This window comes from Rattus rattus, chromosome 1, assembly GCF_011064425.1.
Source record: "Rattus rattus isolate New Zealand chromosome 1, Rrattus_CSIRO_v1, whole genome shotgun sequence".
NCBI lineage: Eukaryota > Metazoa > Chordata > Mammalia > Rodentia > Muridae > Rattus > Rattus rattus.
In genome coordinates, this window is record NC_046154.1 from 211,517,192 (window position 1) to 211,528,891 (window position 11,700).

Genomic DNA, 11,700 nt, shown 5'->3' on the forward strand with positions numbered 1-11,700 from the left:
GTGTGGCCATGACACCTACTGACTCCCATATGCAGATGCAAATGTTCTCAGAAGTCATAGGAAGGTGAGCAACTGCCAAGAGAACCAACACATCACTGTCCTGGTTCTACACTCACTTGGCAGTAACCGAATCCTAACAGAGATCTGATGAGTCTGTTGCAGCAATCTGAGTTCATCCTCTGCTGCTGAATGCAGAAGACAAAGCGGTTCCTATACTTCTCTCAAAGAAGAGTCATCCTGTACACAACACTAAAGTCCTCCCTCTCTCCCTCCCTCTCAATGACTCTCTAACCCCAGGCATTCATCAGAACACCTGTTAAAAGAACAAAATCATTTTATGGGGAGAAAAAAACCAATGTGTTTCTTAAAAAGATAAAAATTAATTTTAAACAGCTCTAGAAATGTAAGCATATTAAGAGAAAGTATAGTACACAGTGGAATGTATTTCTCATACACAAACCCTGGATTCCAAAGGAAGGATGTTTAAAACAGACTGAGCCACAGTGACGACATCACTTGGTGTCTCTTTAAAAAACTTCTAGATGCAGATGATGCCACAGAGCAGTGGACAAGTTAAGTGACTCCTGCTGGGGGAGGGAGACAAACAGAACAGGATCTCACTAGACAGATGGACAGTCTCTCTAGTGAATCTACCACATGCAACACAAATTACTTTTGGTCAAGGAAACACTCCGTGTGTGTCTGTCTGTCACACACACACACACACACACACACACACACACACCCATCACACTTCAGTTTGTGTGTGTCTGTTTGTCACACACACACACACACACACACACACACACACACACACACACACACACCCATCACAGTTCAGTCTCCCCGTGCCTCTTAAAGAAGAGTCCCAGAGAAGCGAGTGCAAATCACCTCATTAGTTCCGGGGGCTATGGGGGGCTGTAAGTGGCTGGGGTTGGAGGGTATTGGTTTTGTTCTGGTTAAAATTTTCTGGGTGTACAGGAAGGTTTGTCAACAGTTTTACTCTATAACCCAGGTTGGCCTAGAAATCATGGCAATCTTGTTGCCTCGGCCTCCCAATGCTATTGACTACACGAATGAGCCAGCAAGCCTATTTATCAGAACTGGTGTTAGCTTGGACAAGGATGTGAGACTCCTCATAAATGAATTCTGAAAGTGCAGTTCACACTGGAGCAGAGAGCAGAGGCAAACTATAAAATGGGTGGGTTCTCAATACTTTTGGTCCTATACCACAGAAATATGGCCCAAACTAATGGGGAAGAAAACGCTTATTGATTCATTAAAGTTTTGTAAGCAACAATCTAAAATACAATTATTATAGTCAATAAAAACTCTTCCTAATTTCTTTATAAAAATGTATCATTTAATTTTTGAGAGATGTTTTGCCAACATATGTCTGTGTACCGTGTTCATGCCTAATGCCTGAGAAGAGGGCACTGGATCCTCTAGACCCAGCGGTAAAGACGACTGTGAGCCGCATGGGTACTGGAATCCACGTCTTCTGGGAAAGTAGCCAGTGCTCTTAACAGCTGAGTACTCTCCAGCCCCAATACAATATAATTTTAATAAGAAAATTTGCTATTAAAAATGTAATATTTGCGAGTGATTTTTCTATGAAAACTACCATCAAGAAAAAAATCAAGTATATAAAATTATGTCCATTATAAACTAAATAAAAACAAACAATTATATACAAAAAGAGACAGTGTACATTAGGCCTGGGTTTAATTCCCAGAAGGGCAAAACAGAAATACAAGGAGGGAGGAAATGAGTCAAAATATTAACTGTGACAACAGATTTTTTTATTCTATTTTCTAGATTTTTAAAAATAATTTTCTTACATACAGCAAGGGAATTCTTAAAAACTATGGAAGAGCCAGAAACAACCCAATTTTGCATCAGTGGGAGGAGAACGAGTTGGACTTACACTGCGATGGCCTACAAGGACCTACTGTCTGTGTACTAATACAGAAAGGAAGCCACTCCTCCACGCTTCAACACCGTGCATCAGAAAAACAACCTGGGAAAACATTCCAGACTCAGTTCTTATCCTTTAAAAAAAATGGGTCAACAAAGAATAGTAGTCACATGAGAAGAGATGGAAAAGAAAAGCTGGCAGCGGGCAACTTTAGAGCGATGGATGTTCCATATTTTAACTGTGGAGGCAGGTGCAACTTTAGGCTGTGTTCAAAATCCCCAGTGCACATATGGAGCGGGTAAGTTACTCTCTGTGAAGCAGAGCTCTAAGAAGTGAAGACAAAAGGTGCCAGTGCGGGCTCAGGACACACAGGCAGACGGATCTCTACAAACTTGGCGCCAGCCCAATATAGAGTTCCAGGTGAGCGAGGACTCCATAGTGAAACTATCTCAAAAGAAAACTTAAAATTTTTGTTTTTCGTGAACTATACCATCCGAAACTGAAAACGGTATTTCTGCTATGTAAATGAGATAAACTACACTTACAAGTAAAATAGCAGTAAATGCTACTGCTTTCTTATCATAGCAAGAATGCAAACACTACAGAGGACTATCTGACAACTTACCGTACTTGGAAGGAGCTTTATTACGACTACCCTGACAAGATTGTAATATGAAATGCCTTATTAAAGAAATAATTTCCAGGGGTTGGGGATTTAGCTCAGTGGTAGAGCGCTTGCCTAGCAAGCGCAAGGCCCTGGGTTCGGTCCTCAGCTCCAGGGGGGGGGAAAAAAAAAAAGAAATAATTTCCACTGGTCAGTGATGGCACAAACCTTTATCCCAGCAGAGGCAGGTGGATCTCTGTGAGTGAGGCCAGCCTGGTCTACAGAGTGAGTTCTAGGACAGCCAGGGCTACACACAGACGATGGCCTGTCTTGAAAACTTAGAAAACTGTCATAAACTTTCCACATGATTTGGTGTTACTCCTCCATGTGTGCCCATAGAGAATCACTTTATCTCAAGGCTCTCACCCACAGCAGGGTCACGTAAATGCAAACTACTGTGGGTAAAATGCAATACTGGGGCTGGGGTGTAGCAGTGGCAGGTCAGCATCCTAGAAGCCCCAGGTTGTACCCTCAGCACTAAACACAAATCACAACGCTCAGGAACGTTAAGGTCTCTAGTGTGGAACAGTATGTGGTGGCTCACAACTGTAACACCAGCACTTAAGAGGCTGATAGGAAGACTACTCTGAGTTTGACTCCAGTTTAATTCCGGATAGTCTAGACTACACATGAGACAGACAGACAGACACACACACAGAGAGAGAGAGAGAGAGAGAGAGAGAGAGAGAGAGAGAGAGAGAGAGAGAGAGAGATCCATTCTATGGGTCCCATCCATTCTTAAAAGGAGATTTCTCTTAAAGTCATGTTAAAAGCAAGGTGTGCTGGCCAATGCCTTTATTTCCAGCACTAGGGAAGCTGAAGCAGGTAGACCTCTGTGAATTCAAGGCCAGCCTGGCCTACAGGGCAGTTCCAAGCCAGTCACTGGCTACCTACTCTGTGTAAAAAAAACTAGTTAAGAGTTCTTATTGTAGCCAGTTGTTGGTGGTGGTGGTGGTAGTGGTGGAGGAGGTGGTGGTGGGGGTGGGGGTGGGAGTGGAGGGGGTGGCAGCAGAACAATGTACAATCCCAGAGGTAGTCAGATCTCTGAAGGCCAGCCAGATCTACAGGATGAGTTCCAGGACAGCCAGGGCTACACAGAGAAAACCTGGGGAAAATGGGTGGGTTCTTGTTGCTCTTGTGCCATTCAGTCCCAAGCATCTACATGGTCCATAATAACGGGCTATAACTCCAGTTCCAGAGAATCCACGTTATGTGGTGCACAGACATACAAGAAGGAAAATATTAAAAGTTTCAGGCTGGAGAGATGGCTCAGTGGTTAAGAGCGCTGGTTGCTCTTCCAGAGGTCCTAAGTTCAAAGCCCAGCAACCACATGGTGGCTCACAACCATCTGTAATGGGATCCAATGCCCTCTTCAGGTGTGTCTGAAGACAGCTACAGTGTACTTACATATAAAATAAATAAATCTTTTTTTAAAAAAATTTCAATTTTACAAAAAAAGTCAGCTTATTTCTAACATATTAAGACCCAACTGACTTTATTAAGAGAGTTTATTAAGAGAAAGTTATCAATCATAGAGACAACAGAAAAATCTGAGTAGACTATAGTACTTAGTGTAGGTGTTTAGGGGTTCAGTGTTAGGAACTACAACGAAAGCTTATTCATTAAAGCAGCTGACGAGGCTGTTTACGCCTCAGCTAGTAAAGGTGCTTGCTGGAGAACCCCGACAACTTGTGAATTATGGGAAGGGAAGTCACATGGTGGAAGGACAGAACCCTCTCCTCCCAGTGTGCACTCACAGTACAAAATGCGAATCCCCATTTTCTTTGCTCCACCCCCATGTGTATGTATGTGTAAGAAAGAGACGGACAGAAACAGACACAGACACACATAAGCCCAAATAACTATAGGGTTACTTACGCACTTTTTTCTTTAAATGGACAAGGGAACCCAGCGGGCCCAGGACTGAAGTGAGATGGCTCTGAGTTATCACTACTGAGACTGGTAATGAGTACATAGTGTTCATTTTACTCTTTTCCTCAACTTCTGCACATGCTGAAGTTTTCCAAAAGGCTTTTAAATACTAGTATTTGTGGAAAAATTTTAAAACCTGCTAACAAAAGAGACAATCAACAATTCATAATCAGAGCAAGCCAAGGGAAAGTATTTCCATAAGATCAGAATGGCAAAGCGAACACACACAGGCATGCAGACAGAAACACAGACACAGACACAGACAGACAGACAGACACACACACACACACACACGGTAACTGCCATTTTTTTCTCAGACACACACTGAACCTAGGAAAAGAATATGAGTACGACCTGCTGCAACATAAACTGCTGGTGTGTGTAATTATCTTTAAAGCCATGTTCTGTCTGTGTAGGGACAGTGTTGTCCTTGTGCTGCAACATAAACTGCTGGTGTGAGCGCGTCTGTGTGTAATTATCTTTAAAGCCATGTTCTGTCTGTGTAGGGACAGTGTTGTTCTTAGGAGCAGTTAAGCTCAGGGAAGGTCAGAGGAGCTGGACCCCTCTGAGGCTGGAATAAGCCCCTTGCCTAAGTGCTAAGAGTTCAGGTCTTCTACAAGGGGGACATGTTCTTCTCCGTCACTGAGTCAGGTCTTTGCTCCCTGTTTTCGCTGACTTGATTGCAGTTTTCAAGGGTGAGCTTCATGGATGCCTGTCACGTGTGTCACATTGAAATGTCAAAACCTGGGACATGCTTGAAAGACAGAGAGGGCTAAGGACACAGCTCAGCTGGAAGTGTGTTTGCCTGCTTGCCTAGATGCACAGGAAAACCCTGGGTTTGCACAAGGAGAACTAGGTGTAGTAGCTTAAGCCTATAAATCTCTTGGGAGGAGGCTAGAGGAAATAAATGCAAGGTCTTTCTTAGCTCCAAAGTGTCTCAAACAGAGTACTTAGAGGCTCCACACCCCACAAAGAGGACTCAGAATATGGTTAATCCAAGAACTCAAAAGCTGAGGCAGGGGGATAATCCCTGTGTTTCAAGCCAGCCAAGGATGTATAGAGAGACCTCGTCTCACAAATAAGGGGGAGGGGGGTCTCTAGCCACTGTGTATCCCTTTAGACCCTATTCCGTAAAATAAAACTGTTAAGGAAGCCCTCCACCCTAGCCGCTCACGCCCAGTGTACTTCAAGGCCCTGCAAGGGCATTTCCTTCACTAGTGTGCCTGACTAGTCTACGATCAGTGGCAAGCTTCTTGAGTTGTAGGTCAATCTACCTTTAATCCATTTATTACCCATGACTTCTTCTTTCCATCACAATGTTTCTAGTATTTCTAGATAAGAGTCTTGGTAATCAGTGAGATTATGTAGCATTCTGATGTAACTCACACCCTAACAGTTGGGTATTGTTATTTGGGGCATAGACTACAGACATTTCAGGCAGTTGTACTTTCTACGCACCACCCATCTTTGTCCAGCTCTGTGTCCACCCTTCCATCCCTTATGGCTCCTGCTAGGAGCACAAAGACAAAAAACTCAACAGTGCTAAACATGTTTGCACTCAGCTTCTTGCATGTAACCAATCCCAAACTCGTGGCACAAGTGCTCCAATGGACACTCTACCTCCACTGTCCTAAATGGAATGAGACATTCCATTTGGTCTCCATGTGGTCTTCAGAGAACTTGAAATATGTCTACTCATCAACTTTAAGTTTAACTAGCTTCCAATGATCATGTTTCGAGACTAACTTAAGAACCTGGTTTCTTCATCAAAGTCACTTCTGTTCTTTAGTCTAATCCGTACTGACAATAACCCCAGCCCAAGTTTCTCCACCTCACAAAGTTCACATTTTGAATTAATTTGATTCCAGGCTGTGGGGCACAGTCCTGTTCTCTATAGGAGAGTCTGAGTGTCTGGCCTAGAGCCACTACAGGCCAGGAGCAATGTCCTAGCTGAGAGTCCAAGTTAAAGGTAGAGCATGTGCTCAGCATGCCTGCAGGCATGTTAGCGCTCAGCTCTGACACGTAGGAATGAAAATGTCCGCACATACACCAGGCATCCCTTGAAAGGTAAAACTGCTGTCAGTTGAAATGACAGGCTTAGGACTAAGAGTTTAGAGTTTTGTTTGTTCAAGACGGGTTCTCACTGAGTCAAGTAGCCTGGAACCCAAAATTAGAGTAGGCTGGCCTCAAACCTGCTGTGCTCAGAGTCTAACTCCCAGAACAGCTGGCAGGAGGCAAGGTGCCCATGTTGTTTTTCATTAAATACTAGCAATATTTATTGAAATGGCCTGGAGATGGAGTTCACAGTACAGCACTTACCTCGCATTCCCAAGCTCCTAGGGTCAAATCTCCCACTATGGAGAAGGGAAGGGGAGGAAAATCGTGGGAGAGGGCACTCTAGGACAAATTGGGTTCTTGCATTTTTACATGAATACCACAATCAAAAGTAGCCATCTCTTTGTAATATTTTCCAGACTCCCATTCTAATGTTTGTGGTTTTCTTTCTTATTCACTATCTCAACTGTTCCTCCCTGACCTTGAGGCCAGTACTCAGCCTACCAGTTTCAAATTCCTGTCTATTCTATCTTGTAGCCTTCCAGTGGGGAGAGAGAAGCTATCAGAGAACAACCCTAGTGGTATGACCATCAAGCCTGATCACAACTGATTACACAACACATTATAAGGCAAAAGGCAGCACTCTCAGGAATCCCACGCACGATGGGATGAGACCTGTTAGTATTATAGCCAAGGAGTATTATATCCTAAGGAGTATTTTGAGAACAAGCTACATCATATCTACATCCCTTTTAAAGAGGACTAGCACTAGGAACAGGTTAAGTAAGTCAGTTCTCTGACTGAGAAGGAAAAAAAAGATGTCGGGCATAAGTTGTCAAACTCCAGAATACCAAAGTCTGCTGCCTGAAGACTCTTCTTTAAAGGTGAAATCAACTCACCACAAAGAAAGTCCATGCCAAACATAATTAGACTGCATGAAATCTTGCTGAGGGCCTGGTGACGAGTTCAGCAAATATATATATATATATTTTTTTTTTTTTTTTTTTTCTCATACGCACACATTTTAAAATGGTTTTTAAAATGTTAAATAAAACTTGTTTCTTATATATTACACAAAATATGTACATTGGCAAGTAAATTTCTAGCAATGAATAAAAACATTACACCTCTGGGACAGGTGTGTGTGCTAAGGCTGAGGTGCCTAGGACAGAGCAATAGCCCAACCCAAACATGGGGAACAGCCCAGCCCCTCCCCATCATACATATCCTGCTGTAGCTCACGGTAAATCCCTTTGCCCATGAGGAGTCGACCTACCAACCTCTCACTTCCCAGACATCCTCCAAGGGCTGGCAGCAGATCTTCCAGATCCCCTCAGTCCTTGGGCTTCACAGGAATAACACAAATTCACAGGGGGATGGGGAATGGCTCTCAGGAAAGTGCTGCCCATACACCAAGAGGGTCCAAACTCCATCTCCAGAAGGAACATTTAAATAAAAATGGACTCTTCTGACACAACCAATTATCTCAGATTTAGGTTGTCGCCAGGAGGCCATGCACACTACAGCTAAGCATCACAGTTAATAGGTCTCCAAAGTCTTACCTAATGCACTTCCCTACCACCTTAACAAACATTGTAGATGAAAAGTCACTTGTCTTTTTTCTAACTTCATAAAGCACTCATGCCAGGGCCTAGAGAGATGGCGTAGCAGTTAACAACACTTGCTCTCACTGAGGTTGGTCCATGTCATCACCCACATCCAGCAGCTCACAAAATTTAATCTCCAATCCCGGGATCTGACACCCTATTCTGACCTCCTCCTGCACCAGCTACACCCGCGGTACTAATGGATACATCAGCACTCACATAGACACATAAAATAAAAACAAAGTTAAGAACTCAGCCCAGGTGTTGATGCACACATCCATAATCCCAGCAACCAGGAGGCTAAGACAAGAAGATTATGAATTCAAAATCAGCCAGGGCAAGAGAGTGTCTATCTGTCTGTCTAGATATCTAGATAGATACACACACACACACAAAGTGTGCACTCCAACAGACTTCAAAGTCACAAATACCTAAATATTCTTAATACAGTACACAGGCTACAGAAGAAGCTGGGACTGCAGAAATGGCAGATTAAAAAAAAACCTGTGTGTAAATTTTTCAAACAGCTTAAGTTTAAAAACAAAACAAAAAAAGACACTAAAAAGTGACTCAAACGTCCAACACACACAGAAGATACAGAACAGCTGGTAAAGTATTTGTCTAGAAGCATGAAGCCCTGGGTTCTATTCCCTGGGTGTGGTGGCTCAAGCCTGTAATCACAGTACTGGGAAGGTGGAGGCTGTAGGCTAAAAGTGCAAGGTCCTGGGTTTGGTCCCCAGCTCCGGAAAAAAAAAAAAAAAAAAAAAAAAAAAAAGTGCAAGGTCATCATCAGATAGACACATAGTGAGTTCTCAGCCAGCCAGGGTCCTGTCTAAATAAATAATAAACAGAAGGTTGGGAACACAAAGACAAGGATTGTGGCATGCACTCTCAATTGAATACGCTTAATTATTCTTGGTACATCGAGTTAGGACTACCACAAAAAGCATGCCCTACTTCTCTGGTGCAAATTTCTAAGTTACGAGGCAAATGACTCAATGATGACCAACACTTCTCTAAATGGTAGTAGGTGTTTCCTCACTACTAGTCTGATTCTAAGATTTACACTTCCCCCACCCCCCAAAAACCTTCTGTTGAAGCTGTAAATATCTCTAATGAAACCAAGGTAGAGTAAGAATCCTCTAACAAAATGTTTAAATAGTTTAAAGGTTGTTAACGAACTCAAAGTAGTTAATCTTTTCAAAACCCATTCTGAGTTTTACAAACATGTATTTAAACAATAGGCTACGGTAAAGATTAAACAAATCCTCACCCCATGCCAGAACCTGGACTGCCTGCCTAGGATCTAAAAACTGCCAACCCAGACCGTGGTAAAGATAACACTGACACATTAGAGGCCAGTTTATTAGCAAGTTAGGCCTCTTCCTCTCTCCAGGAAGCACATGACAAACTGGGCGTCACGCAACTTAAGTCACCCAGTCACCTAGCAAAAATTACACCTTGATTCTAAACTTGAGAACAATGGCCTTCCACATGCAAAAGAAATACAGGCCAGCAGCAATGTATGCAGGGAGAAGGAAGCTTAAAACGCTCCACTTTCCGACCTGTAAACATTCGGCCCATCATTAGATGTGAGTCCTAGATCTCAAGACATGCTTTAATGGAGGCCTCCCTCAACCTCCAAGTCTGTTTTGCAACAGTACACAGGGACTTTTTTTTTCCGGCTTTATCTTAGGTCTCAGTGAGCATGTGGCCCTGCAACTCAATATCCAAAACTGGTAAGACACAGTGACAGAGCGAAGGGTAGAATCCAAATCAAAACCGCCTTATGAGATTTTTCAAATATTTTAAATCAAAATTCCTCCTCTGCCCGTAGCAAACCCAACCCAGAAATTCACAGCGCGTTGGGAAAAGCAGCATTGCGAACTGCAAACCGAAGAATTTTCCTTTGACACTCCACGCACGGTTTTCAGCTGTCAAATTACAACTCCAGAAAACACTATCATTAGAATAAAAAAGGAAACAAAAAGGCTCTCACCACAGGAGCCGGGGAGCAAGAGTTTGGCAGTACCACAACGAAGGAAGGAGAGCAAAGGGAATCCAATCCACTTCCCCAACCCCCGCCTGCCTTCAATCCCCACCCGGGGCAGTCAACCTCACTGCAGGGGCTCGAATCTAATAATAATAACAATAATCATGGCGCTCTCTCCCTCCTCCCCCTCCCAACCCGCGGTCTGCCGGGAATCTCTCCCCCCCACCCCCGCCTCCCCAGGGAAACCCAGCCCCCGGGACACGACTCGCGGGAGCCCCCAAACCCGCTGCTCCTCTTCCCTCTCTTTTCCACCTCCACCATCCCCCATCTGCATTGTCTGTCTCAATTCAACTTTGACTAATATGGATTCCTCGGGCCTGGGCCGGGAGCCCCCGTCTCCGCCGAGTTCAACGAGGCTCCTCGCGGGAGGGGGAGGGGGCAGCGCGCCGGGCCGTCTACACCGCAGCCGCGTCCACACCGCGCCGGCCCCCGCCCCGCGGCCCGGGGCTCCCAAGTTTGGCCCGCACCGGGCCTACAGGGGGCGGTAGGGCCCCCGGCGCGGCCGTGGGGGAGGGGAGAGAGAGGAGGGAGGCGCCCCTCCCCCGCCGCCGCCCCATTACCTGTCATTGAGCTGGTCCTCGGTGCCCGGCAGCGGGTGAACCACGAAATGGATGGACGTCATGGTACCGCCTGCGCGCCCAGCTCCCGGGGACGAGCCGCTCCCGCTGTCGCCCGGCCCCCCGATCCCCTTCCCGTCCCCGGATCCCACGGCCGCCGCCACCGCCTCCTCCTCCCGGTCCCCAAACGGAGGGCCGCGAGCGCGCAGGGACCGCCGCCTCCCAGCCGAGCGTGTGTCCGCGGCCCGGCGGTCCGGCGCGGCGGGCGGGAGGGCGGATCAACGCGCCGCCCGCTCGGCCGGCCACGGCGCGCACGGACGAGGGCGGCCCGGGCGCGGCGAGCGGCGGGCTGCGGGTGGAGGGGTACCGGGGCGGACGCGGCGGACGCGGGGAGCGGGAGGACAGCAGCCCGCAGCGCGCGTCACTGGCGACGAACCGCCGCCGCCAGCGCCGCCGCCGCCATCTTCACTTCTGCCCCAGTTTCTCCGTCTCGCAGGCTGGGCGCCGATCGGCGGGGGAGGGGCGGAGGGCGGGGCCGCGGGGGCGGGGCTCTGCGCGCGGGGCGGGGCTCCGGGAAACGGGCGGCCGGGCCCCAGCGATTGGGCCGCTTAACGTTGTCGGGCCACGGCGCTGTAAGGCGCTCGCCTATTGGCTCGCTGGGCCGCGAGCCCGGCCCCCAGGGGCGGGGCGGCGTGTTCCAAAGAGCACGTGCTCGGGAAGCTGGGCAAAAGGGCACGCGCACAGGGCTTCTTTTTCCCCTGGATCTCTAAAGGCTGTGCGTATGCGAATGTCTTGTTGCTGTTTCTCGTCCTCCAGCCGCAGTTATATTTAAGAGAAAGGTACCCTGAGGAACCAGAGATGCTCAGCTTCCTACTGCAGTTACGTAAGAGCCTTATCAAAACCTGATAGTAGGA

The 11,700-nt window shown here is 46.5% G+C and overlaps 1 protein-coding gene across 2 annotated transcripts in view; it reads right to left on the bottom strand.

Moving 5' to 3' along the window:
- Ubr5 (ubiquitin protein ligase E3 component n-recognin 5) overlaps positions 1 to 11,276 on the bottom strand; it is a 107,385-nt gene extending 96,109 nt beyond the window's left edge. For both annotated transcript variants that reach the window (XM_032914587.1, XM_032914586.1), the window contains exon 1: positions 10,790 to 11,276. In XM_032914587.1, coding sequence (XP_032770478.1) covers positions 10,790 to 10,851 — 62 coding nt within the window. In that variant the 5' untranslated portion in view covers positions 10,852 to 11,276. The remainder of the gene's footprint in view (positions 1 to 10,789) is intronic.
- Between the last annotated feature and the right edge of the window lie 424 nt (positions 11,277 to 11,700).